Here is a 25,401-nt window from a genome sequence, read left to right as displayed (position 1 = left end):
GCAATGGAGTTAAATCCAAATAGCGTCCGGTCACAAGTGGTGTTCCTCAGGGCTCATTGTTCCCAACCCACTTCTGTTTAACATCTTTATTGATGCTCTTGATAAGGACATAGAGTGTATCATCAGTAAGTTCGCAGATGACACCCCGCTAGGTGGGAGTGTTGATTTGCATGAGGGTAGGGAGGCTCTACAGAGAGACTTGGATAGATTGGATCAATGGCCCAATGTTAACGGTATGAGCTTCAGCAAGGCCAATGCCAGGTCCTGCACTTGGGCCACAATGCTACAGGCTTGGGGAAGTGTGGATGGAAAGCTGTCTGGCAGAAAGGGACCTGGGGGGTCTAATGATCAGCAGGAGTAGGGAGGTGATTGTCCCCCTGTACTCGGCACTGGTGAGGCCACACCTTGAGTATTGTGTCCAGTTTTGGGCACCTCAATACAAGAGCGATACTGAGGTGCTGGAGTGAGTGCAGTGGAGGGCAATGAAGCTAGTGAAGAGCCTGGAGAATAAATCTTATGAAGAATAATTAAAAGAGCTGGGCCTGTTAAGTTTGAAGAAGAGGAGGCTAAGGGGAGACCTTGTCACTCTCTGCAGCTACCTGAAAGGACATTGTAGAGAGGTTAGTGCTGGTCTCTTCTCACAGGTAATTAGTGGGGAATGGCTTCAAACTGCAACAGAGAAGGTTTAGACTGGACATTAGGAAAAAATTTTTCACAGAAATAGTAGTCAGACACTGGAATATTCTTCCCAGGGAGGTGGTTGAGTCACCATCACTGGATGTGTTTAAGGGTGGTTTAGATGTGGTGTTGGGGGATATGGTTTACGGGTGAACTTTGTAGAGTAGGGCTAATGATTGGACTCGATGATCTCAAGGGTCTTTTCCAACCTGAATGATGCTATTCTGTTCTATTCTATTCTATTCTAGTAAAAGCTAAAATCTAAACCATTGTTCAACATATTGGGAGTATCCTTGCTACAGTCATTTTCCTGAGGTGTAGTCTGGAGAGGCTGCACATTTTTACACACACTGGCTCATTGAGTTGTCCTTTTTTACTCAAAAAGGAGTATTGCAAGGAGGATTAAGTCCTAGATACCTCCTAAGAAAATCTTAGCTACAGTTTCATACGGTAGTTCAGGTGTTGCTAGTGTTTGCATTTTCCCTCCCTCTCTTTTTTTCCTAGGGTTTGTGATAGGGAGATTTTTTAATTCTGTGAGGCCTGAAACCACAGAGCCACTGCTGCAAGAGATGAATCTGTGGTGCTTTCTGCTTCTACTAGAAAGCAGGCGCTAGGGGCTGATAGCCTGATGGCTAATTTGCATCACAGAGCTGGTTTTAGCCACCTTCAGCTGTGATGGAGAATGGCACCTTTAAAGATTACAGATACCATTCTGCAGTGGTTTGCATCTAGTTCAAGGGACCAGGCAACCGGCAGGTCATACTGTCTGTTAGACATGAAGATAGTGGTTTTGTTGAAGGCTTTAAATCAAGTCTGAGTTGTAGCTGTGTTTTACCCAGTGGCAGACAGAAAGGGAGGCTCAGCTGTGCCACTGTCACATTTGTCTTCCTGTGGCAACCTGAGGTCTGTGTGTGAACCTTTGCCCCCTTCCCAGGCGGTTGTTGCTGTTAACACAAATCCCAGCTTCCCCCCAAAAGTTACCTCTCAAAAACTACCTGAGCTCAAATGCAGCTGAGTGCTTCTTAATGGGAGAGGAGAAGATTCATCAAGATGCCTGTGCAGCTCTGTCTGTATTGTGCTGCTCTTTTTTGGACTGAACCTGGGTATTGATGTCAGTCAAAGGAAGTAAGGCAGGAATTGCTTACAGGATCAACAAGGCATGTAGCCTCTCTAATTGAACTCTATCACATGCAGATAGGAGCTCTGACATTAAAGAACCCCCTTTAAGAGCATTCGGGTTGCCTGAAGTACTCATTTCTTGTGAAAATGTGGTGGGGAAAAAAGAACAGAGGGCAGGTACAGGCTTTCTGTTGCTTTTAGTCAGCATGGCTCTGCCAAAGTCACTCACTCCTGATTGCAAGGCACTCAGATTCTGCTTGGATTACTTTCTTCCAATTCTGCCAATTCATGTTGGTCCCAATCTAGAGCAGACAGTGCTTTTTCTATTGCCTGATATGTTGTTCATAGCTCTGGACAATCTCCTCATTTTCACCTGAAGCTTTTCTTGCCTTTTCTGGCTAGGTCCTCTCTTGAACAGTTATTGTCAGAACAGAAGTAGGAATTCCCAGATCGGTTGCATCTACAATTGTGAATGAAGGAAGAATTGTCTCTGCCCTCAACAAATAAACAAAAAATGGACTGGGGGTGAGCGATGTGTGAGTGATGCTCCCAGCCTGCATTGGCTAGAATTCCCCTAGCATCTTGAAAGACCTAAAGAACAAGGCTGAGAGGTTAAGGGCTGATTTTAATCTGTCTAAAAGTAACAATTCTTTTGGAATAGTTTACTTTATTAATTAGAGACTGAGCATCTGTGACAGCTGTCAAGGGAGTAGCTGTCATAAAATGTATGGTGTGTCATTACAGGAGAGCAGGGGTGTCTTACAGAATGGAAAGTTGGAGGCAGAGAGAACATTTTATATGACAGCTGAAAGGTGGGAAGAAAGGAAGTTAAAACTGGCTTGAATAAAGGAAAAGCAGAGAGCTGAGTGCAAGACTAGAAAACCTGGATTTTTGTAACAAAACTGTCTGCCACCCTTATCTTTACCAGTGATATTTGTGGTGATTGCAGGTTCCAGATTCTGTCTGTGTGTCTATCTATCAGGTTATCTGTGTATTTTAAGAGTTCAGAATATATTGCTGCTACTCCTCTAATCATGCTCTGAGTCTGTTTTTTCTTGGTGTCTCGGCTCCCAGAGACAAGTTACTGTGTGACTTATCTTTTATTAAAAAATACATTTTTTAATGATTGTAGAGAAAAGTGAGAGAATGTGAACCCTGTCTCAGAAGCAAATTCAGTTGGTTTATCCCCTTTAAAATCTCCAGCTCTCTGAGCCAAACTCATGAATTTGAGTGGCCTGACTCATGATTTCTGAACATAGAAGGGCTGCGATACTGATCTTCTGTCACTGCAGTATCAGATCATGTAATGTTTCATTCCGATCCAAATGGCCAGCTGGCCAGAACATTGCATGCTGGGATCTGTAGGTTTTGCTGGCCATATGTCTGCATTAAAGATAAGCTTGTTTGCTCTAGTCTAAGCAGACAATCTGCTCAACTTTATGCCCAATTAGATGTAGCCTTTCAGCTCCTGGCAGATTGCCAGCGTGGTCCTTCCTGCTGCATGGAGTTCAGCACCCTGGGCGATAGCATTTCGGGCATTAGAATTGTGGCAGTTTTACATGTGCTTGTAGCTAACGGAATGGCAAAGCAAATAGCAATAATTCCTAGCATGCCTACATCGTTTTCGCTTGATGACCTAATGTTGTGCCCATGTGAAACAATAGACATTGTCAGGCATTAACACGATGGAGAAGTGAAAATGGAAGGGAAATGATGATTTTACTGTGATCATATAATCAGATCAGGCTATGCTATATTCTGCAAAGATAGAGGAAGGGGATGGGAGAAAGTCTAAGGTAGTAACGTAGAATGGAAAGCTTGGGGGAAAGTAAAACGGGATGGAGAATTCATTTTCTTTTGGTGCTTTCAAGCTACAATTCAGAAAAGCAATAACTTGGCTCCGAAGGTTTGTTACAGATTACTGACTCAAATCACTTTGATATGGAGATGAGGGACACAGACGGGGCACTGTTGAAAACTGATGCAGGAAGGGAGGTATGTTGGAGGCAAAGGAAAGAAAAATGTAGGTTGGAAAAAATATGAGTGGAAATAGAATTTATATGAGAAAAATTTATTTGAAAATCATGACTCCCAGTTGATAAATAGCTGCTTTTGGCTAAAAGCCTACCACAGTTCACTGGTGCAATAAGAGTAGGAATTAGAATTAAAAAAGCAATATAAAAGGAAATGTAGAAAGTGGGGGACAATTAATGATTAATATAAATTGGAATTTATCATGAGTAGAAAATAACAAAGGAAGCCAGGATAATCTGCAGTAGTCGAGAACAATTCTAAGGAGGATTTTTTCAAGTATACTGAGGAGAAAAGAAAACATAGTAATGGTGCTGGAAACTGTCACTAAATGGTGATGGTAAAAAGGCTGATAAGAATGTGGAAGGGCAGAAAAGCTCAAATTTTTTTTTCTGGTTTGGTTTTGGAAAGAATATGGACTCACATCAAATTAAGACAATAAAATACTGTTTCAGACAGTTTTCAGATTGTTTGGTAAGAGAGGGTAGACCCACCTTTACTGTGAGTCAAAAACCCAAAAATGGTAAGTTACTCCTGAAATCATTATCTCAGGACACTTGTGGGATACTTACAATAAGTCCCAGCATTGCAGAAATATTCCCCTAAACTTATCTTGTAGTTCAGAAATCACTGAATGGGTATATTTTTGGAAGGGGTCAGAAGGGGCTTCAGCTGGGAACAGTACTGGTATTCTTCAACTTATTTATAAAGGGTCTAGAAGTAAAGGATTAGTGGAGAGACAAATAATGACAAGGACAAAGCAGCTACACAGATTTGGTAGCTGAGCTTACTTGAATAAAGTACATCTTGATGCAGTTACCTGCAAAATAACATACCTAAGAGCAGGAACTGGAAGCCAGCCTTGCATTCTGGGAGCTGTGGCTCTGAAAGGCAGTCTAGGCACGACTCACCAAACATCAGCTCCCAGCCTGATCCTGACACTTAAAAGGCTAATATGATCTGTAGGTGTATAAAGAAGGATGTAAGCAAATAGGAACAGGGAGGTGACTTTACTTTTTCATATACTGTTAATGGAATCGGAACTGGATTACTGCACATTGCAAAACCAGAGAGTTGCAGAAAAGAGCCACAAAATGATTCAAAGTCTGGTGTGAGACATAAACAGTTCAATCTGTTTATCTTACAGAAAATGACATAAGAATGACTGTATTGCACTGTATAAATACGCAATGGAGTTTGAGTATTGGGTACTGAAGTTCTATTCAGCATAGCAGCAAAAGGCATATAACAGGAACCAGCAGCTGAAAAGTATAGCCAGAAAAATTAAAATAAAAAATTAGGTACAAATTTTAACAGTGAAATGACTAGCAGCTAGCAAGTGCAATGGATGAGTTTGTGTCTCCTCGTATCTTAGCATCATGCTGGATGTCTTCCTGGGAACTGTTTTAGCAAAATGCAAATAAAAGTTGCTAGGCCCAGACATGAGTAACTGAGTTCGTTTTAATGGGCTGTGGTTCGCAGGAATCCAGAACAGATGATTTCCCGGTATGCCTGGCTGTAAACTTGATGACAGCTGTGGAGGGTGACGTTTAACTCGTGCTTCTTCATTGTCAGTGACAATAACACAAAGGTGACAATGGGTTCCTGAGACAGTGACTCTAAACACAGGACTCTCAGTACTTTGTTTCCTGAACTATGATGCATGAGGGCTCAAAAGAGGACTGAGGAGATTCTTATTGCTGTCCATTGTGGAGGGTAAACTGGAGAGCCGAGACCTCTCAGTTGTAATTGCTGACTCTGTAATGATGGGTGAGATTTTACAGCTTCATTCTAAATGGGTATATAGTGGCAGAGTGGATCATACTGAGTCTTGTCTACTTGCTGTTTCAAGATTCAGATAGAGGAGAGGTGTCTAGACAGAAGATCATTTCAACTCCTTTACCATTTTGGCTATGGAGGAAGCGACAGCCACTCTATTTCTTCTCCTGAAAGTGCAGTGGTTTTGGAGCATTCTTTGTACAGTGTTACAGACATAGGGATTTGTGGCTTTTCCCTTGACTGAATACTTTGGGCACTGGCCTTTCTGTAAGCTTGCTGAACAGTAGCCTGGGTTAGAACACTAACCTCCTGTCCTCTGAGCTTCATTAGCATGCTCTTTATCAGTTTAGCAAAAGCTGGTGCTTAATGGGCCCTTGAAGATGGAGAGGTTGCGTTTCTAAGTGGGAGATAGTTTCCTCTGGCCACTCTCAAGGGACATTTTGGGAGCCCCATCTTGGCTGCCCCAAAAGCCAAAAGCTGGAAGGAAGAAGGCCAGGAGACATGAACCTGCTTTATCTCCACGCATTACCACAACTAATTAACTCCCTTTCGACCTCCCACCTCCTCCAGGCTATTAATCCCCTATCAGCCTCGTCTCCAGCCATTTGAAGAGCCTGTGTCTGCAGAGGTATTTACAACTGCCAGCTAGCCAGCAGAGAGCAAGTCGACCCGTTATCAGGGCTCTAAGACAAATGGCTGCCTATCTCCCCAGCGGCCTTGCAAAACCCAGCAAAGTGCTATGCTGTGCTGGCCACCTACTTTCACCCAGCGTCCCTTCTCCGCTAACATTTCGCAGATGTGACCTGAGCCCTCCCCTTTCATTGCTTAACAATAAGCAGCACCTCCCCAGCTCTGTGAAAGCTGAGAGCGAGAGCACTTTACTTCTTAGCCTGCCAAGAGCCACACTGGGACAAGGCTTTTCAAGCTGTCTCACTGAAATCCAAACTAAAAGACCCATAATGAATGAGAAGGCAGTGCTTCATGTTAGCAAGCATAAAAAGAGCCAAAATGTAGACCAAAATACCTAGTGTGGCTCATGGCTATCCCCATTCCTCGATAGGAGAGGTGATCTTTAGGCTTGGCAAATGTGTGAAACTGAGCTAAAGTATCCCACGGAGCTACCCTGTAGAGATTTGGACTCGATAGTTTTGATAAGCAAGTAGTTTTGATAAGCAAGCTTTATAATACAGTGATATAGAAGGACTAAAACAGATTAGTGTGCACCAGGACAGTCGGCTTTCAGACGTAAGAATCGAACCTAATACCTGGCTGAGTGGTTTATTAATTAAAGCATTGTTACCGGAATTTCTCCGTTAAAACTGAAGTCAGCCACCCCTAGAAATAATTCTAGGCTGGCTGTAGCTGCTACTTTCCAGCAGGGCGCACTATGGTGCCAGCATTGTCAGTGCCGAGCAGAGAAAAGGAAACCGCAGCAAAGTAAAACGAGAAAGAAAAGCACGAAGGGCAGCATCAAACTGAGAGGAAGGTATGGCCTGCGTTTCCAGACTGTGTGTGGTAAACTGACCTCCTGAACTGTAGGTGTGGGAAAAATACTCTGTCCCTTCCAAGCGTAGGCATTTTCTGGAATAGTCACTGGGCTTTTCAATAGTTTTCTTAGCATCCGTAGTGATGGCAGGCATGCAACGGGCATACACAAATACATAAGCATGTCTCCTACATCCTTCAAAAGTGGTGACACCCTTCATCTTTGCCAGTGATGTGTGGACTGGGATGCTTTTAGAGGCTGTTAACGCCACACCTGCCGTGACCCGGCAGAGTTGCCTGGGAGCAGTACAAAATGTTGTCCCTCCTACAAGCTGGGGCGCTGCCAGCTCAGGAGTTAAAGATCAGACTGGAACCTCTCACGTGGCAGCACAGCAGGAAGACTCCAGAGCCAGCTAGTATTATAGCTTTTGACTGGCTGTCAGTGGTCTGCCTTGATTTCTGGAAAGCTGTCTGTTTTCCTTGGGCTTTGTGTCTGTGGGTAATAAAGCAGAGTATTTTCACTGCTTTTGGGTCCTGGGTCTGTATCACCTCGAGACTCTTGTTTAGTCAGAGGCCTTGGATGAGTTTATGCTGGGGCAAGCCTGCTCATCAACTGAGAGCTGTAGTGGAGTCTTTCGCCCTCCCAAACTGCTGCAGTGAAAGAATGAGGACAGAAGCAGAGTCTTCCTAGCAACTTTCCAGGGACTGCATTTAAAGTTTTTTCCTCTTCAGCAAAAGAAACCATTGTCCACCCTGTCTCCATTTCAGCTCCTGGTTCATTAGATGTGAAAAGGAGATGAACTCCTTGCTGAACTGATGGGAAATACTGGTAAAGCCTCTTCAAACTAGAAGTTGTAGTTTTTTCACTACATCAGTCAGCCTTGGCCTAACCCTTTCTCTCGGGAATGATGAAAAATTACTTGCAGGGGAAAGCCTAGGGTAGTCTGTGTGTCACTGAAGCCAGAATGAGGTCAGCTTTTGCTGGGAGCGGTCTATTTCTGAAGGGGCTCCACGTAAGGAGTGGCAGCTTCTGCCTGCGCAGCAGTTGGCATTAGTGCCAGCCCCGTACGTAGCTTTCCTTTGCTGCTTGCTGCCCCTTTGGGCATAGCACTTTTGCATTGGAGGGAGTCAGAAGGCATTGTCTTGTTTTATTCTACACAAATACCACAGGGATTTAAATTCTGCATGCTGAAGGGGTGTGTGACTGTGTGTAGAGGGAAGAGGACAGTGGGTGTATTTGTCGAGCAGTTACGCTGTGCAGGGATAGCTAGGTTATCCCAGGCACTAGAAGATGCTTACCCATCTTCAGTGTTCACAATTAGCCTGAATATCAATACATCTGCGTGGATCTGCTCAGTGTACCAGTCTTCTCGAAACTGATGAACTCCTAGGTAATTTGGGCCAGAATTTGTACCTAGCTTAGCATGAAAACGCCGGCAGTTTATAATCCGTGCCATCTGTTCCTCATCCTAGGCCCTTTTAACTAGTCCTGCTAACTTGATGATGAGGTAAGAAGTGCAACTGGGGGACTGACAGGGCTTGTAGCTTTGCCTATCCTGCAGAAGGGGGAATTGGATGTGCTCTAAGAACTTGGTGGGTTTTGAATCCCAGCATCGACTGCTTTGTGTTCTCTCCGAATTCAGAGATCAATGTGAGGTTCTTTGCCCCTAATCCAGCCCCTGTTCATCATTATCACCTCCTCAAAGTGGGCAGTGCTTTGTTACCAGGAGAGGCAAAATCTTACAAGGTGGCCATAATCTCCTCTGAGAGTCAGACATATTCTCCTGTGGGTAAGAAAGTGACAGTGACCGAAAGCTCTAGGGGGAAGCGGGGTAGAACAAAGCTGTCCATTGCATCCTTTCATCAAACTGTTAATCTTTCTTTCAAAGACATCACATTTGTTTGGTGACAAAAGCCCCAAAGAAGCTGAATTGAGCCTGAAATCCTGTAGCAAGATTTAGAGGAAGCGTCTTTCATTCAGAGCAGGGAGGGGCGAGAGACTCCTTCTTTTTCTTCCTACCAACCAATGGGCTCACAGAAGCCCACGAAGGTGACGGATTAATGCAGGGGCTCCCCAGGTAGATGCTACGTGACTCCTGGCACGCTCCAAAAACGTTTCCACAGCGACCAGCTGAAAAAGAAATATGGAGTGTGACAAGATTCAGTGTAAACTTGTGCTTTGGAAGGACGGTGCTTTGCCACTGCGAGAGATTTCAAAATTTTCTACAGCAGACCCAAGATACAGTGATCTGTATTGTAGAAGTCAGAATCCAAGTAGCAGGGATTTTAATAGTTTTTTCCTACTTCTTGTAAGTTTTGATTGCATATCATCTTACTGTTTTCTCTAGTGCACAACCCCATTTCAAATCTTTGTTCTGGGTGCTTTCTGTGCAAAGTCTGCATCTTTTTCTTAATTAAAAAAAAAAGAGAGAAAGTAAAAAAGATTCTAGCTCTATTCTAATTATCTGGTGGATTTAGGACTAAAGGGCAAACTAACCGGGCTATAAGGGAGGCTGTAATTTGATGTATATTACTTCTCTTCTAGCTTTTTTCAGTCCTTCCCATCCTCTGCTGCTCATTTATATCTGTGTATTGTTCCTTCTTTTGTGTTGGCATCGCTGGCTGTGCAGCCAGATTCCAGCTGGAAAAATTATTTTTGGCTAGACTATTTCTCAGCCAGATCACTTCCCTGACCTGGTTCACTGAGCAGTAAATAACTACTTTTGTGGTCTCTATGATGGAAGAGTGGTGAGGAGGGGAATAAGGGTTTGAGGGCAGAGGCTGCTTCAACTGGATTAAGCAGCACTGTTGTCAGATGTCTAAATATGGCCTGAATTTCACCCAGTACTAAGAGGTACCTGAATACTGGATATTCATTGCAATCCCCGAGTCTTCCTTGTTGGCAGGTAACAGGAACTTCATGTGTAAATGGAAGGCCTGGGCTTATCTTAGTAGTTTGTGCTGCAGAGGCATTGCCAGTGGGAGAGGATAACGGACAGAAAAAGCCTCCAAAGACAATTTTACTTTCACGTTAGGGCACAGTTGTACTTGTGTGTCAAAAACGTAGCAGGCATTAGGACCACGCGGGAGCTGCTTGGCAGCATCTAGCTGTTTGTAAGCTGTGCTTTCCTGGCCCTGGAGGCTTTTAAAAATAGTACTGAACCTGCAACCAGTCTGTGTTTTTATTTAATTATTATTAAATAGTTATATGGGGAATTGGAAATATTGACAGCAGTGTTAACATATGGGGTGCAGGTGGTGTGTGAAGCAAATGGAAGAAATTTAGTTTGCAGCCAGTAAGTGGCATGAACGAGTTTGAGCCCCACATAAGAGTGTTCGGATGTGTCCTTATGGCTGCTAGGCTGCGCGTGAAACGTCCGTGTGGCAAAATTTGTCGAGAGCCAGAGCACAGTGACCTTTCCTTACAGCTGCTCTGCTTTGCAAGTCGTCTTTGTTCGCTACAGACAGCAGATTAGTACTAGGACGCTCGTCCCGGTGCAGGATTCTCTGTTGGAGGGAAATGGAAGCTAAATCCCATGGGTGTAGTGTCGCTTTGTCAGAGCTAAGCGCTTGGGGTCATGCAGCCAAGCAGTGGCTGCTTTTGCAAAGAGAAACTGTTACGTTGCCCCTCTTTGGGTGTTAGTATTTGTCCTATAACTCCACACTTCTCTCTCACTTGGGACTGACTGCAGCAAGGTACGTTATAACCTGCTCTTGTGGCAGCATATTGTGCTAATGGTAAGTGCATGCTGTAGCTGCTTTCCCCTTGAGACACTTCCTGCTTTGAAGAGGAATTGATAATGTCACTTTTATGACCCTCTGTCAGCTTTTGCGACACGGAGCCTCTCTATCAGGCTGTCTAGCTCAAAGCTGTTTCTTCTCAAGCTTGCACCGAAGTAAGGCATTGCTGAATCACCTCCAAAGCAGCGATGTTACGAGAGGTCATACTGAAAGTGGACCAGTTACGGCAGGACAGTTCTTCTGCAAACAGTCCTCTTAAAAGGCTTTTGTTTAAAAGCTAATGTTGCCTCTGTGAATTACAAGATTCAGCCCGTAGCTGAGACAGACATGGGGGATGAGACAGGGATTTCTACTGGCGACTGGAAAGGAAGAAGAAGCTGAGAGGAGGTTGATTTTTGAAATTCAGCCCCGGTGTCCTGGCGGCTGTTGAAGGACCATAAAAAAGGCAGTGGTTTAACACTGGGTGAGCTTCATGATCTTCAAAGCACTTTCTTGTTTGGGAAAGATGTAAGGAACTCCTCAGAATTCCTGCCTGTGTTTGGAGGGGTGGAGGCTGCAGCCTGCTCCAAAGAGGGAATAGGAAGCTCCAGATCTTCATCCAGCGGGTGTTTTTCCCATGCTCTTTCCTCCCACACAGCAGCTCCCTCCCTTCCCTTCTGGAGCAGCAACAGGCAATAGTTTCAGCACAGACAGTGCTTGGCTTCCTTAGGCTTGCTGGGTGCAGCTTAAGCATTAACTCACTCTTTTAAAAGAATGTATTTTGAAGAATGGAATCTTCACCAGAGCAGTGAGGATCTGTGAGAAATCTCTAGTGTGAGAGCAATGACCTCCAGTTCTCTGCACCTCGGCAAGTTTTGCATCATGGGTGAAGTTAACTTTGCTGCCTGATTTAGGGACAATATAGGCCACAGCTCACACGCAAGTTAAAAATCAGTACTTAACTCTAGGAAAGCCAGCTTTTACTTGCTGTCTTCTAGTTGTATTCCCTTCAATGCAACTAATAATAATTTTTACATTTTTTCCTGACAACTTTTTTGTAGCAGTCTTGGTGTACCTTACAGAATGATCGTCTGAGCTTTCCAGCCTCTCAGTAAGAGACATGTTTTCTGACATAGGGGAAATGACAAGCACGGGAACTGGCATGAGATATTCTAAGCCGGTGTTAGAAAGGATTTGAACCCAGCATCCTGCTTCTGAATTTTTAAAGTAATACAGACTAACATGTACCTGTGCAATGATTTTACTCCAAGAACCATTTGTAATAGCAGAGAAGTTTAAAAAAAGAAGAAAAGAAAAAAAGAAGAAAAAGGATAAAAGCAACATTTAATTTTCATAATTCTCTTCATACTTTTTATATTGTATTATTAAATGCATTTCTAAGGCTTCCTCTTGAAGGAGGAAGCTATTATTTCATACTGTTCATTAGCTACTGATTACAGTGCTTTTAGAGTGATTTATGACATCATTATTTCAAACTCCTACAAGAAAGGTGGGCCTGAAAAGCATCTTGTTTGAAGATTGTGAGATTTGAACTGTGATGGAAGAGAATACAGTTGTATTGGATCTTTCAGGGAGAACAACCTTTTCCATGTCTCATGAATTCAAATATTAGTTTTGTTTTCTGGACCATTTCCTCAAATGTTGAATTTCTTCCTTTAGAGAAAAGGACCAAAATAAGCAGATAGGTTCCAGAACTTTAATGTGATGTTTTCTTAGAAGGCAGACACCAGCATTGTGTATCAAATGCTGTTTCTGAATGGGGTTTGTATGTTGCCAGAAATCCGGTCGCAAGAAGTATACTGAATAAATTACCTTTGACAGCTGGGTTAGAAAAGCGTCCCCAGTGATGCAGTTAGCAAAAGGTGGAAGGTGACACTACTGCTGCTGTTTGGCTCTGCAGCATTAAGAGCAGCTCTATGACTAATCATTCTGGCTGAAAACAGGATCTGAGTGAAAATGACATTACAGTTTCAGGCAGTTTCTTCTGATTTTTTCCCGTCATACAATCATAGAATCATAGAATGGCCTAGGCTGGAAGGGACCATAGAGATCGTCTAATCCAACCTCCCCACCCTGGGCAGGGACGCCTCTCAACTAGACCAAGTTACTCAAGGGTTCATCCAACCTGGCCTTTAACACCTCAAGGGAGAGGGCATCCACAACTTCTCTGGACAATTTATTCCAGAGTCTTGCCACCCTCCTACTGAAGAATTTTTTCCTAAGATCCAATCTAAATCTATTTTCCTTTAACTTAAATCCATTTCCCCTTGTCCTATTGGTGGACACTTTTGTAAAAAGTTCCTCCCCAGCCTTCACTCACGTATTGGAAGGCAGTTATAATGTCCCGCCAGAGTCTTCTCTTTCCAAGGCCAAACAATCCCAGTTCCCTTAGCCTATCCTCATAGCAGAGGTGCTCCAGCCCCTGGATCATCTTTGTGGCCCTTCTCTGAACTTGTTCCAACAGATACATATCTCTCTTACAGTGGGGACACCAGAGCTGGACGCAGTATTCGAGGTGGGGTCTCACAAGAGCAGAGTAAAGGGGCAGAATCACCTCTCTTGACCTGCTGACCACACTTCTCTTGATACATCCCAGGATGCAGTTGGCCTTCTGGGCTACATGAGCGCACTGCCGGCTCATGTTGAGCTTCTTGTCTAGCAACACTCCCAAGTCCTTCTCTTCAGGGCTACTCTCAACCCACTCTGTGCCCAGTTTGTATTCGTGCCTGGGATTGGCCCAACCCAGGTGCAGGACCTTATGTTTTGAGTTCTTGAACCTCATGCAGTTTGCACTGGTCCATTTCTCAAGCCTATCAAGGTCCCTTTGGATGGCCTCGAGTGAGTCCACGGCACCACACAGTTTGGTGTCGTCGGCAAACTTACTGAGGGTGCGCTCAGTGCCATCATCCATGTCACTGACAAAGATGTAGAACAGCACTGGACCCAGAACAGACCCCTGAGGAACACCGCTTGTCACTGGTCTCCATGTGGACATTGAGCCATTGACCACAACTCTTTGAGTGTGACCTTCTAGTCAGTTTCTTATCCACCAAGTGGCCCACCCATCAAGTCCATGTCTCTCCATCTTAGAGACAAGGATGTTGTGTGGGACAGTATCAACCTCAACCTCAACTGTCCTCAACCTATGTTGCATCAGTCCAGCTAGGACTGCCCTTAAGTAACCTGTTTGGTTTGTTCAGGTCCTCATTTCACAAGAAGACTTATGCAGCATCAGCAAAACTTTATTGTCTGTATTTGCATAGAACTAGATGCAGAATCAAGGATCAGAGAAGAGCCAGAAGGTTTAATAACTTAATATTCTCCAAAGGTCTCGAATTTATGAAATGACAAATTTGAGCCCTTTGAGAGTTTGCAACTTGGCCACACGGTAGGGAAATGAAGCAGCTGCACATCACAGCCTTAAGAGATCTTGTATAAAGGTGAATGGAGCTGTCTTCAGTTACATCTGTCCATTTCTGCCAGGTGTGAAGGTGCATGGGAAACTCCTTTGATCAGCAGTTAACTGCTGATGAATACTCTGCATAGATTGATAAACCTGTGTGACACTGGGTGAATGTTTTGAGGACATCATGGATCCTTGTACTGTATTGCCCCAGAACATAGATATGAGGATTTAATCAAGTTGAACTTAATTCACTCTACCTTCTCTGCACATCTGTCCAACAAAAAGAGGTCTGGATCCAGACATAGTTACCGACAGCGTTAATATAGCTGTTTTCCTTCTCACCTTACCCACTTGTCATGCTGCAGGCATTTCTTTTTGTTCTTTGTAAATAGTTTGAGGCCGAGGGTTCATTTGTGTACGTGAACATATATATACAAGCTACTGTATACCTAGGCTGCTGGATGCTTCCAATATGTTGGGAGGCATTAGCAAACGAGATAATCCCTCAAGGCTTTCACCACCCAGCAAGGCAAGGCACAGTCCTATTCCTGACCAACTTGCTTATCAGAGAACTGTTCCTAAATAAAAGACAATAAGAGTTTCTCATTACATTATGTTTTTGTCAGAGAAACTCTTCCAAAAATTTACAGTCCTCCTTGCAAACTGCAGCAAGAACCACGAGTATTTGGATGAAGGGCTTGCAGATTGCTTCATTCAAGATCAAGCTGCAAGAACCCTGCACTAAAAGCAAAATCAGTTCAGTGTTCAAAGGAGAAATGGAAAAAGTTATTTGTCACAATTACATTCAGACCTATTTGCTTACCACTTGTTGCCCAACGCCTCTATGTACGCCCCTATGGCTAGCTATTGCCACTACCAAAGCTGAAAACTTGTAGAGATGAAGTTCAAGAAACCATTTGAAAGCTTGTCCTTTGACAGCAGATGGCTGTAGTGCTTCAGCCACTGGTTGATCTGCCTTGTAGTATTCTTCATCTGGGTTTCTATGCTATCCAAGTAGTGAATTTTCTTCAGAATATGCAGATTTTGTCAGATTTTGTAATCCCAGTGGCTGAACCATAATATGTGTTTTTACTCCAGATATGACAAAGATCCAGTGTGTGTCCGTATGAGTGGCACTGAAGACATTGCATGGGTGATTTGGGTTGCCTTGTATGTGAAACCACTGCTTGTGAAGGCACTAGCTCGTATTTTAACTAGGACCTGTGCAAAGCATGTCAGGGTGCAAGGAACGTGAAAAGATGGCTCACACCTGTACTGATCCTGCCCTACATTAAGTAGTGCTTTCCTTTCCTGCAATTCCAGCTGTTTGCCTTTAATGGAAGCATGGACCTGAGTGAGTCAGAAGTAAACTCTCCAGTGCAGAAATTTCGAGAGTGTTTAAAGCCTGTGAATGTCACTTTTGTACACCTATCCTGCAGCCAGAGTCAGTTTCTCAGGAAGTTCAGTGACTGTCATGGAAGGTAGACGGTCTTGCTGTTCATTTAGTTCCATGTTTGCACATAACTGAAGAAGGTACTTTGGAAGGTAACAGATCAAAGATGACACAGGACTTGTGCATATTATGGTGTAACAAATCTGTGGAACTTGCTACTGAACGAGACAGGGGAGACAATGATGTCCAAGAAACTTTTGAAACGTACAGAAATATAAAGAGCAGAGACAAGTAATAGGTGAGCAGCACAACTCACGCCACCTGGTTTCTTTCTGATTCTGCAGCCACCATATATACATTTCCCCTCGGCTTCCATCCTCCCTGAAACCACCTACAGTGGTTTACTGTAGTTTGCCATGAACTGCTTAAGAGACTACGTATACTGCAAGTGAGTGTGCAAGAGCCCAAAGCTACACAACACCGACTGCCCAGCTAGCTGCTGCCTCTTGGCTGCCAGGCAAGCCAAACAGCCTATGCTTCCTCACAGGTGCTGTCAGACCAAATAGCCTCAGAAGGGGCAGTCAACCCTTGGGCCGTGTCTTGGGGAGACCTGTTGTAGGAACTTCCCATGGTAAAGCCCTTTAGCCTTTTGTCGGATGTGCCTAAATTGGCCGAGCATTAGAAGTTAGTGAGAGGGGGAGGACTGGCAGCTGACAGCAATCAGAGAAGCCCTTCCCCAGGCTAACCATGACATGAGTAACCGTGAGTCAGAGCAGAAATCGAGAAGCCTAAAATTATCTACAAAGATGAATACTGCCTAACTGGCCCAACACATTATGAGCTTTTTGCTTACTCTGGAATTGGCAGATTTTTGGCTTTGGGTGCAGATAGGCTGACTGCTTGACTCCAGGGCTGTAGTAGCCTGACAGCTCCAACTGCATGAATTTTTTTTTTTATTTGGGCCTGCTGGTTTTGCTTTTAGATGGAGATTCAGCACGAACCTTCTTCCCTTCTTGTAGCCTCTAGGCATTACTGATTTGGTGCTGAAGCTGGTATTTTCTTCTTCTGGCAGCTCCTTGCCTTCTGGCATTGAATCCAAGCTGATGCTCTAGACCCCTCCCCTCCAGCATTGTTCCCAGGCTGTCACGTCAGATGTAAAACAAATACTCAGTGGCTCAGAGCAGCTTGCATCCAGGAGAAATTGTATTTTCACACTGGCTCCGAACCTCCTCTGCAGAGCCAAAGCAAAATAAATGCAGAAACTAATCCCTTTGCCCCCACTACGCACATCCTCTTCAATGGTGGAGCCAAGAAAGACTCAAGAAGATTAACCTTTTTCTGTAAATTTCTCTGAGATAGGAAATACCCTGCTTTTCACTTTCTCTTCTTCCTCTTCCCCAGTCACTGCATAAGGGAAATCAGTCTTCCCTGGAGCAGGAAAGCGTCTTCTACCTCTTCCTGCTACTAATGCTACAAGATTATTTTAACAAGAAATTTCCTACCTATGCAGGACTCCTATAGCTAGTCTTGGCTCTCTATAGCCATTAGCTATACCAGGTAGGTGGCAGAGCTTGTTAGAGTAACTGCTGCCCACTCAGAAGCAGCCAAGAATATCTGTAGTTTCTCCTAGGGATCAAGTATACAACTCTGGAGGAGTCCCTTCCCATGACGTGTATGACATTACCATCATAGCCATGGGAACAGGCTACTGTGTGAGCCTAGACAGAGACATCTGGAAATGAGGGCAGCCTGTAATGCTGAATGACGGAAGAAAAAAGGCCATCAAGGTTTCTGTCTCCCTGACTTTCCTCTTTCCAGGTGTCACAAACTCCAGTGCTCTTGTTCACTGTTAACTGGCCAGGCAGAACCCAATGGAGTCTTTCCCTCTGCTTTGGGGCGGCTTGCTCCAAGAATGCTCTTTCTCATTTTCAGTCACTGATTAGCACATGTTCTTACACAGGCTCCTGGACTGTCCAGCTCGAGAGGGGAGGCACTGTGGTGGTACTACGAAGCCTGCTGTGGCCAGGGCTGACATTCTACCATGTCCCAATGACCAAGCAATATGGCTACATCTACTTTGGCACTGGTGAGAAGAATTTAGATCTGCCCTTCATGCTGTGACTCTCCTGTCTGGGATGAAACCTTGAGAACATTTAGATTTTTTACTTGCTTGTTTTAATAAATGTGTGAAATCTCTGCACTTTGAGCAGGAGTCTTCCGTGTCTGGACTCTGGCCCTGATTCTTTTCCTAGGACTTCACTGTGTGCAATCCTCCACTCAACTCCACATTGAATTCCCTGTAATATGTAAATGCAGATCTTTTAGACAGTAACAAATGGACTCTAGAAAGACATACTGAAAAGGCAGAAGGATTTTGTTTTTCAGATGTTCGGTTTCACCAAAATTAGAAAGGTCTTTCTGACTCACAGTGCTAAACTGTAGAAAAAAAATAACTGTGGGCATCACCTCGCCTTTTGCAAAATGTGCTTATTCAGGTTCATCTCAAGGCAATGGTTTAATCCAGTGACTTTCCCATTAGTAAAGCTCACTGAGCAGAGCTACCTGGGCTAGAAGATATAGTATCTTCTATGTGTACGAGAAGTAAAAAGAAATCCTCTCCTTTCTGAAGAGCTGTAGGTTCCAAAGCTTCATAAAATAGAGATGGTCAGCCAGAGACACTATCTCAGCATAGTTAGTGAAGTCTTGTCTCTGTCTCTCAAAGCAAAAAGATCTTGGCCAGCTCCAGAAGCTGAATGTAGGGCTTCCATTTCACAAAGTAAGGCTAAAAAGAACTTTATAATCTAATTTGATTTCATGGGTAATTCGGGTTTATCCTTATCCTTTGTTCTTTTCCACGCTGATAGGTATTAGCCGATGATTCTGATGAAAGCAGTACAAGGTTCAGTGGCACAGTAGTATACAAAAAAGCTGTGTTGATTTGTAACCCCCAGATAAGTATCAAAGAAATGAAGCCAAGGCAATAATGACCCTGATAAATTTAATGAGCCTTTCATATCACGCTTGATAAGTAGCTGTGGTCGGTAGCTAGAAGATGCATGCATGTACTCTATAAGGAGAGAAATGGTATCACCTTTTAGTTACAGAATGAATAATTATGCAGATCTATCAGACCCAAACTATCCCACTGACATGGAAGACTTATCGCAAATGTATTTGCAATGGTAAAAAAACAGGCCAAGTCACCGAGGATGTCAATATTCTGTATTTGTTAGATCCAGGAGTGAAGCACAAGCCAGGAATCCTTAAGGGGACATGTAAGACACACACATGCCTCTCTGCCACTGCCACACGTGTTTTGCTGCAAATTATGGATAGTAGAGATTATTAAAAAAAATAATTTCAGTAGTCATTAACAATTTCAGTTACTGTCAAGGAAACATAGTACTGCAGGAGGCTTTTTCGTCCATCAGTGTTATAGGTAAAAAAGTCCAAATGAGGCAAATCTGAGTTGAAACACAGGTTAATGAGGAATCACCATTTATTGCTGGAAAAAGAAGAAAATATCCTTTTCCAAAGCCATTTGTGGACCATAATGAAACAAAAGCCTTCAGATCCTTTGTGGGTGAGCTAAAAGTCTTTGCTCTCTGCTTTTTCCACATAATTCTGCACATTGAACTTTGCTTTGCTGAACCTTGTATTCTCCTAGAGGAGCAGATTGCAGCTCATTCACTAGAGATGATATAGAGAACTAATGACAGTTTTGGAACACGAAAATTAGAGATACTGACAAACTTGCAAAAAAAGCAGAACAGTGGAAAACAGCTGTACTTACTATGCCAGTTCTGGCCACTAGTGGTTTAAATAAAGAGGCTTGCTGGAATACATGACATTATCCTTCAGCAAAGGATGCCCGACTGGAAATGTTTTTTTACACCACTTGGGGCCCCTCTTCCAGATGGGCTTTGCAGATCTGATGGACCAGCGGGTCAGATACCTGTCAAAACAACACAAACCCATTTCAGTTTGAGACTGATCACTGAGAAAAGGTTCCAACTGAAGTAGAGGCAGGCATTGTAGCCTTTGCCTCCCCACTTGCCTCTTTATAAAAGGAATAACCACGAGCAGAGTCCCTTCAATGCAGAAGGAACCACTGGAAAGGAATTTTTGTTTGTTCTGGAATTTCTGAGCTGCACCTCTGTAGTGAACCCACTGGCACCTGCTTAACTTCCAGCCTCACCAAACAAATCAGGTGTAGTCTCCAGGCTGCTGGCAAGTTGTCCACCTGTGGCTAACCTGGAGTGCCAAATCCCTTCACTGCAAGGAAATCCAAGATTGAATGAAACCAGCTTCGGCAGGCGGTGTTCTTTCAACAGCTGGCCTCAATAAGGTAAAAAAATTGCAAAGAATAAAGTCTGTGAGAAATAAAGTCTCTAAAAAGGGATTCTTTACTTTTGGTGGATAATCAGTTATTTCTTCTGCCTGGGACAAGTTTCTAACCCAGTCTTGTACTTTCCTATGTCCAAATTTGCTTTAGTGTTCTCTCTACAATACTATTGCAGCTTGCTGGTGCAGAAAGTCAGAACCCACAGTGTAAGAGGTACTGGAATGGAATTATCAACACAACTACAAATCTCTGTGAAGAGTCTGGCAAACGTCCTCTGCTTTTTACCATCTGAAGTTTTAGACTTGGCTTTGTGAACAGGCAGGGGATTTCAGATCCAGAATCAGTTACTGGAAATCTTACCCTGTGGCTGGGTGGCCTGGAGTTTTGTTAGGCTTTAAATCTTTTGCTACCAGTAGAGAGGGGAATAGAGGTCCTTAGAGAAAGAGAAGTCTTTTCAGACAATAAAGATCCAAAGTAAAACCCTAGCATAATCTGCACAAACAATGCTCCAACAAATTAGAATTTGGAACAGACTGATAAACTTTGTCCAGCGATGTTTGCGTGCCTCTGTTGAGTAATCCCATGGTCTTAATGTAACCTCAATCAGTCATCCTCTCCTCAAACAGCTTTGTTACCTTTAATTTGCATCGTGCAAATCTGAGATATTAAGAACTTTGGACAGAGACCATGTAATGCATTTGTTTGAAGGCATCTGGCACATTTCTGAGAACTGCAAAGAAAGCTTGCTATGCCAGGCAGCTAGACTATATAACAGCAGCACTTTACTTCCTCAGCAATCCCAAACAGCAGAAATTGAAAAATGAATCACATTTGGAAGTTCCTGCCAATGAAATGAAGCCACTTCCCAAAATGTTTTACTTTTCCTTTAAGGAGTTTATGATAGTTAAAATACCTAGAAGCAACAGCAGGAGAGATCTGGGAGATGGCACAGAGGAAGATCCAACCGCTTGTTCTCCTGTGCATGCATTAATTAGTGCCTTTCGACCTTTGACATTACGCTAGCCCACTAGCGGAATCCCCTACATAACAACATCAGGACAGAAAGTGGGAGACACTCCTGTCTCTAATTTTACATGCAAGGGGAGCTCAGAGACATGAAATGCAGGTCCCCAGTTTGGGAACTGGTGAAGAACCATGGCAAGGCAGCTGCTTGGGGAGAAGCTGTAGGGCTATTAGATGGGCACACTCAGCTAGGTCTGTCTTTTCATATTCTCCTTCCTGCAGGGGAAGATCTGTAGGGCAAGTTTTGGTATTGCAGGACTACACTTACAGTGAAGGAGGAAAAAAATCTCAAATTGTTTCAATGCATCAGTGTGCCAAGTGCAGTTCTGGTCACGTGTCCACATGCTTATGGGAAAGTGCTCCCATGATAATAAATGATCTCACTGGGAGAGAAATGAATGTGTGAATGTGAGATACACATCAATGCTGTATGCAGGTTTAGACAGACAGTGGCTTTTTAAGAAATCCCTCTGTTTCTGTGTGGGGGCTGGAAGTGCACACCCCAATTCTGCATAGGAAGGAGGATTTAGTAATGGCCTGATTTTAAAGCTTTTGTTATTTCTCTTTTGAGCAGGTCTAATCCAGCCCTCTGGTCCAGGCTTTTGGCTTCCTTTGGGGACTGCAGGCTGGGGCTTTTCATTGTTAGCTGAAACAGACATTTGGACGCTTTCCCTTCCTGGAGCACATTTGCTTTTAGCGCTTTTAATACTTGCTTTGTCCCAAACTCGAACTTGTCCTATTTTGTTTGCTGTCTTTTTTTTTTCTTTTTACCTTGATTCAGCAGTGGCAAAAGCCTGATGCCTGGGAGCAGTCAGTCTACAAAGTTCCTTTTCCTCTTTGACTAACCCCAGTTCCTACTGTTTCACAGATTTCTTTTTATTTTTTCTGAGAGTAAAAACAATCCACAAAACTCACGTATGAGAGCTCCAAAGTCCAGCACACAGGACTTTCCTGTAAATTCTGCTGTCCATGTACGGTAGTGTACCCCCTTTTCTAGCCAAGTTGCCCAACTACCCATTCTATCCAACCACATGGTTTTTCCTGGGGAGTTTTTACAGCAATGTACAAACACACACTGGCAGATGGTCTGAATTTTCTCAACCAGCTGAGAGTTGTCAAGACAAAGTTTCCATGTGGATGCCAAATGCAGCAGTCTCCTAACCTGTTACCTCAGTGTGCACTCTGGACAAAGGGGGACAGAACTGCCCATCCTGGGGCTCTGCTTTGCTCCCTTGAGTACAGCAGAATTCTAGACAACAACCAGAATCCCTAGACTCCAGCTGCATGAATGGGAAGTTTGGCTAAAGTGTGCTGGGAATCCTGGTGGGGTTTCCCTGATGGGAAAAGGCAAGATATATGACTAGATGGAAACAAGCGTGGTTAGTCTCCTGCAGTCGTTGCAATCACCTAAAATCTCAGTGGCACGTGGAAGTCCATTTTCATGGATTTTATTCAGTGGGCAGGAGGACTCCAAAGCTCTCCAATTCAGAGACTGCCACTTGACACCTAGGAGAAAGCACAGGGCTTCCGTGTGCTGGGTAAAGGAAACGCACACGCATGGGGACGACTGTAGACCTGCGCACAGCACAAGCAAAGGCCATGCTGGGTGCAGTTCAAGGCTGAACTTCTGAACCCACACTGAATTTTTTCAATCTGGCTTTTGTTTGGATTAAGAGCAGAAGGCAGAGGGCTACAGACTGCAGGAAGCACTTGATCAAAGTGCTGGCAAGACTACCTCCTCCCTGCCACATCCCTTCCCATGACACCTCTTGGCTTTGCTCACCTGCAGCCGCTCTGGCTCGTTGCTTTTGAATTCACATGCTCTGCAGTTTCCATGCAGATGAGAGAAACCACATGCTGCTGGAGTGAAATGCTGATAGCAGGGAAACCAGATTCTGCTCCCAGGGACAAGAGGTGTCCACAGAGCCTGAGAACTTGGTAATTCATGAGGAGTTCATATAGAACCTGCCTTTTTCCTAACACATAGCAACTTCTTCAGTTCAGGCGATGGAGGAGGGATTGATGTGGATAACTGTGCCAAGTTCTGTTCTTCCAGCAGGAAGCTGAAAATGGAGTGGCAGCTGGGAACTCAAGTACTCTGTAAGGTAGAGTACCTCTTGCTGACAGGGAACCTGTGACATCCCTTAGCCCTGGAAAGGGAACAACTTTACAGTGTTATGCTTTAAGCCATATTTTGGACCTGCCAGAAGAAAATAAATGCTATATTCACATGAAGAAAGCACCTTGATGCTGGCTTGATCTCAGTGACTGTTCTGGATAGGGTGTTAGTCCATGCTATCCATGCAACAACCTCCATGCTGGAAAGAAAACTGCTGAGCTATTCAGGTTTCTATTCCTGAAAGCAAGGATAGAAGTGTGACTTGCAGCTGTGCTTGACCGTTTCCCAAGTGGTTCTGGTGTGTGGTGGCCTGCACACACGACTCTGGAATATCAGAACAGTCTGTCACTCTGCAGTGATGGTGAAATCCCTGAGAACTTCCTCAGCCTTTTGGGCTAGTGAAAATATTTTGTTACTGCAGCACTTAACTGGAACATGCCAGGCCGGTGTACAAATATATGTAGGGCTAACAGCAGGAAGTTATGAAAGGGAGAATTCAGGCTGAGGATGAGTGAACAATCCTTGGCTGCGAGACAAATTGGAATCATCCCTTGGAAACAGTGAAAGATCCAGACTGGGCCAAACATGAGAAAATGAACTGTAGGGAGTAATTCTGCATTGCCGGCGGTAAACTTCATTGGGTTTCCATGTCCAAGTTTTGCAGACAAATAGTATGGGAGAAAGAGGGAGGACAGTACACTCAAGAGTTTATGGATGCTGTGGATACTCCCATGGCCATATTTCTTCAAAAGCATACACAGCTAGTAAAGCAGTTAAATTGTAACATTTATGAACTATTGCTGTCCAAATGTGAATCAGGCAGAAAGGAAAAAGGCAAAGAACTAAAGTCCAAGAAATTAGAAACATCATGGTAAGCTTCACCTGGACGGTGCCACAACCGTAGGGGGTAGATGAGAACTGTGGAGCACTGCCCATTGAATTCTGACCATAAATGTTCTCATACATCTCCTACTACTCCCCAGGACCACACAGCTTGGCTCAAACTGGCATTTCACTTTCATGTTATACCGTCTTCTGCAGTTCCAAATCTCCTCCTTTATGTTACATTACATCCTGGATAGGTGATCCCATATTGTGCTAGACAGCTAGACCAAGAACCACGTGGGATCTGTAGGCTACTACTTCCCAAAGCATTCTGCTCTTACTCTTGCATTCCAATAGTGGAAACAGGATCAGGAGATGGGGCAGATAGGGGAAGGCCACCTGCCAAGTGACCCAATGCAAAGCAGGGAAATTATTACCTCCGCAGAGAAATCTGGGGCATGTAGGAGGCCATGTATGAAGTTCACACAATGGAGACAATTAAAACCACTTCAGAAAACAGAGCAGGGACTCTAGTTTTCAAAAAACATCAATGAATAAGCACCAGTAGAACACCTTCTGGAGGGACAGAGCCAGCAGATGGGTTCTGGATGATATATCCACAGTTCATACCACCAGATCAGTGGCAGGGCAGCATCCCCGACCCTTCTTAAAACAAGACAGTTTGCCAATAGCTCCATGTGGTGGCATGTTATATTTTAATCTCAGCCTGGTGCTAGCCACTGCATGCCAGACACTTTGTATTTGAAGCAGGCTCACTTTAAGCAGGGTAACTGTGACACTGGCAAAACATTCTGCCTAAGACAGCTACAACTGCAGCCAAGGAGAAGCTGAGAAGCAGCTTTTCTGGTGCTCTCAAAAGTATACATTAATACAGCTCCTCAGTGCTTCTTTATATACATCCTTAGCACCTTTTCCTAGGAGTCATAGGGTTCCTCTCATTCTGCTGGCCTGTATATTGTCTTAGGGGCAAAGAGCAAAGACAAAGCAGTTTTTCATCAAGCTGTTTTGTCCCTCTTTCAGCAGCGGATGAAGCTGCTCTCATAAGAACTGACACAACCTTGGAAGAAGCCTGGCGAAAGCAGGCATCAACCAGAACTTTGCAAGACTTTGCAAGAGAAATGAAAGGGATTGCTCACCTACATGAATCTGCCAGACTTGAGCCAGGCAGCAGTTGCTGTTCTGAGTTTACATGCAGTAAGTGAATGCTCAGGTCTGTATTACTGTAGAGGTGCTGCGCTCTGACTCCCTTTTCAAGTTATACTCCCCACAAAGAATCCCCTTCAGTCGCAGGTGGTCTGAGTGGTCAGTCCCTGAGGTTATTTCAGGCTTTCATCTTGGTCCTGTCACTCTAAGCAGCTGATGGTGTAGTCTAATGTCAAGAGCTCTATTATTGGCAGGACATTCTCTGGCTCTGGGTAAGATTTTCTGTCCCCGCA

At 44.0% G+C, this 25,401-nt stretch overlaps 2 protein-coding genes across 2 annotated transcripts in view; one reads left to right on the top strand and one right to left on the bottom strand.

The window, feature by feature from the left end:
• RSPH9 (radial spoke head 9 homolog (Chlamydomonas)) overlaps window positions 1–17,753 on the top strand; it is a gene marked incomplete at its 5' end in the record, with an annotated part of 21,530 nt that extends 3,777 nt beyond the window's left edge. The window contains one exon of the mRNA XM_009870348.1: window positions 17,593–17,753. Coding sequence (XP_009868650.1) covers window positions 17,593–17,753 — 161 coding nt within the window. The remainder of the gene's footprint in view (window positions 1–17,592) is intronic.
• A 1,522-nt stretch (window positions 17,754–19,275) lies between these two features.
• The window catches only part of MRPS18A (mitochondrial ribosomal protein S18A), a gene marked incomplete at its 5' end in the record, with an annotated part of 21,132 nt that continues 15,006 nt past the window's right edge, over window positions 19,276–25,401 (bottom strand). Inside the window, one exon of the mRNA XM_009870338.1 lies at window positions 19,276–19,587. Coding sequence (XP_009868640.1) covers window positions 19,443–19,587 — 145 coding nt within the window. The remainder of the gene's footprint in view (window positions 19,588–25,401) is intronic.

The sequence above is a fragment of the Apaloderma vittatum genome, unplaced genomic scaffold, assembly GCF_000703405.1.
Source record: "Apaloderma vittatum isolate BGI_N311 unplaced genomic scaffold, ASM70340v1 scaffold16840, whole genome shotgun sequence".
NCBI lineage: Eukaryota > Metazoa > Chordata > Aves > Trogoniformes > Trogonidae > Apaloderma > Apaloderma vittatum.
The sequence above is the reverse complement of the archived record's forward strand: the minus strand, read 5'-3'. Positions and strand labels throughout refer to the sequence as shown.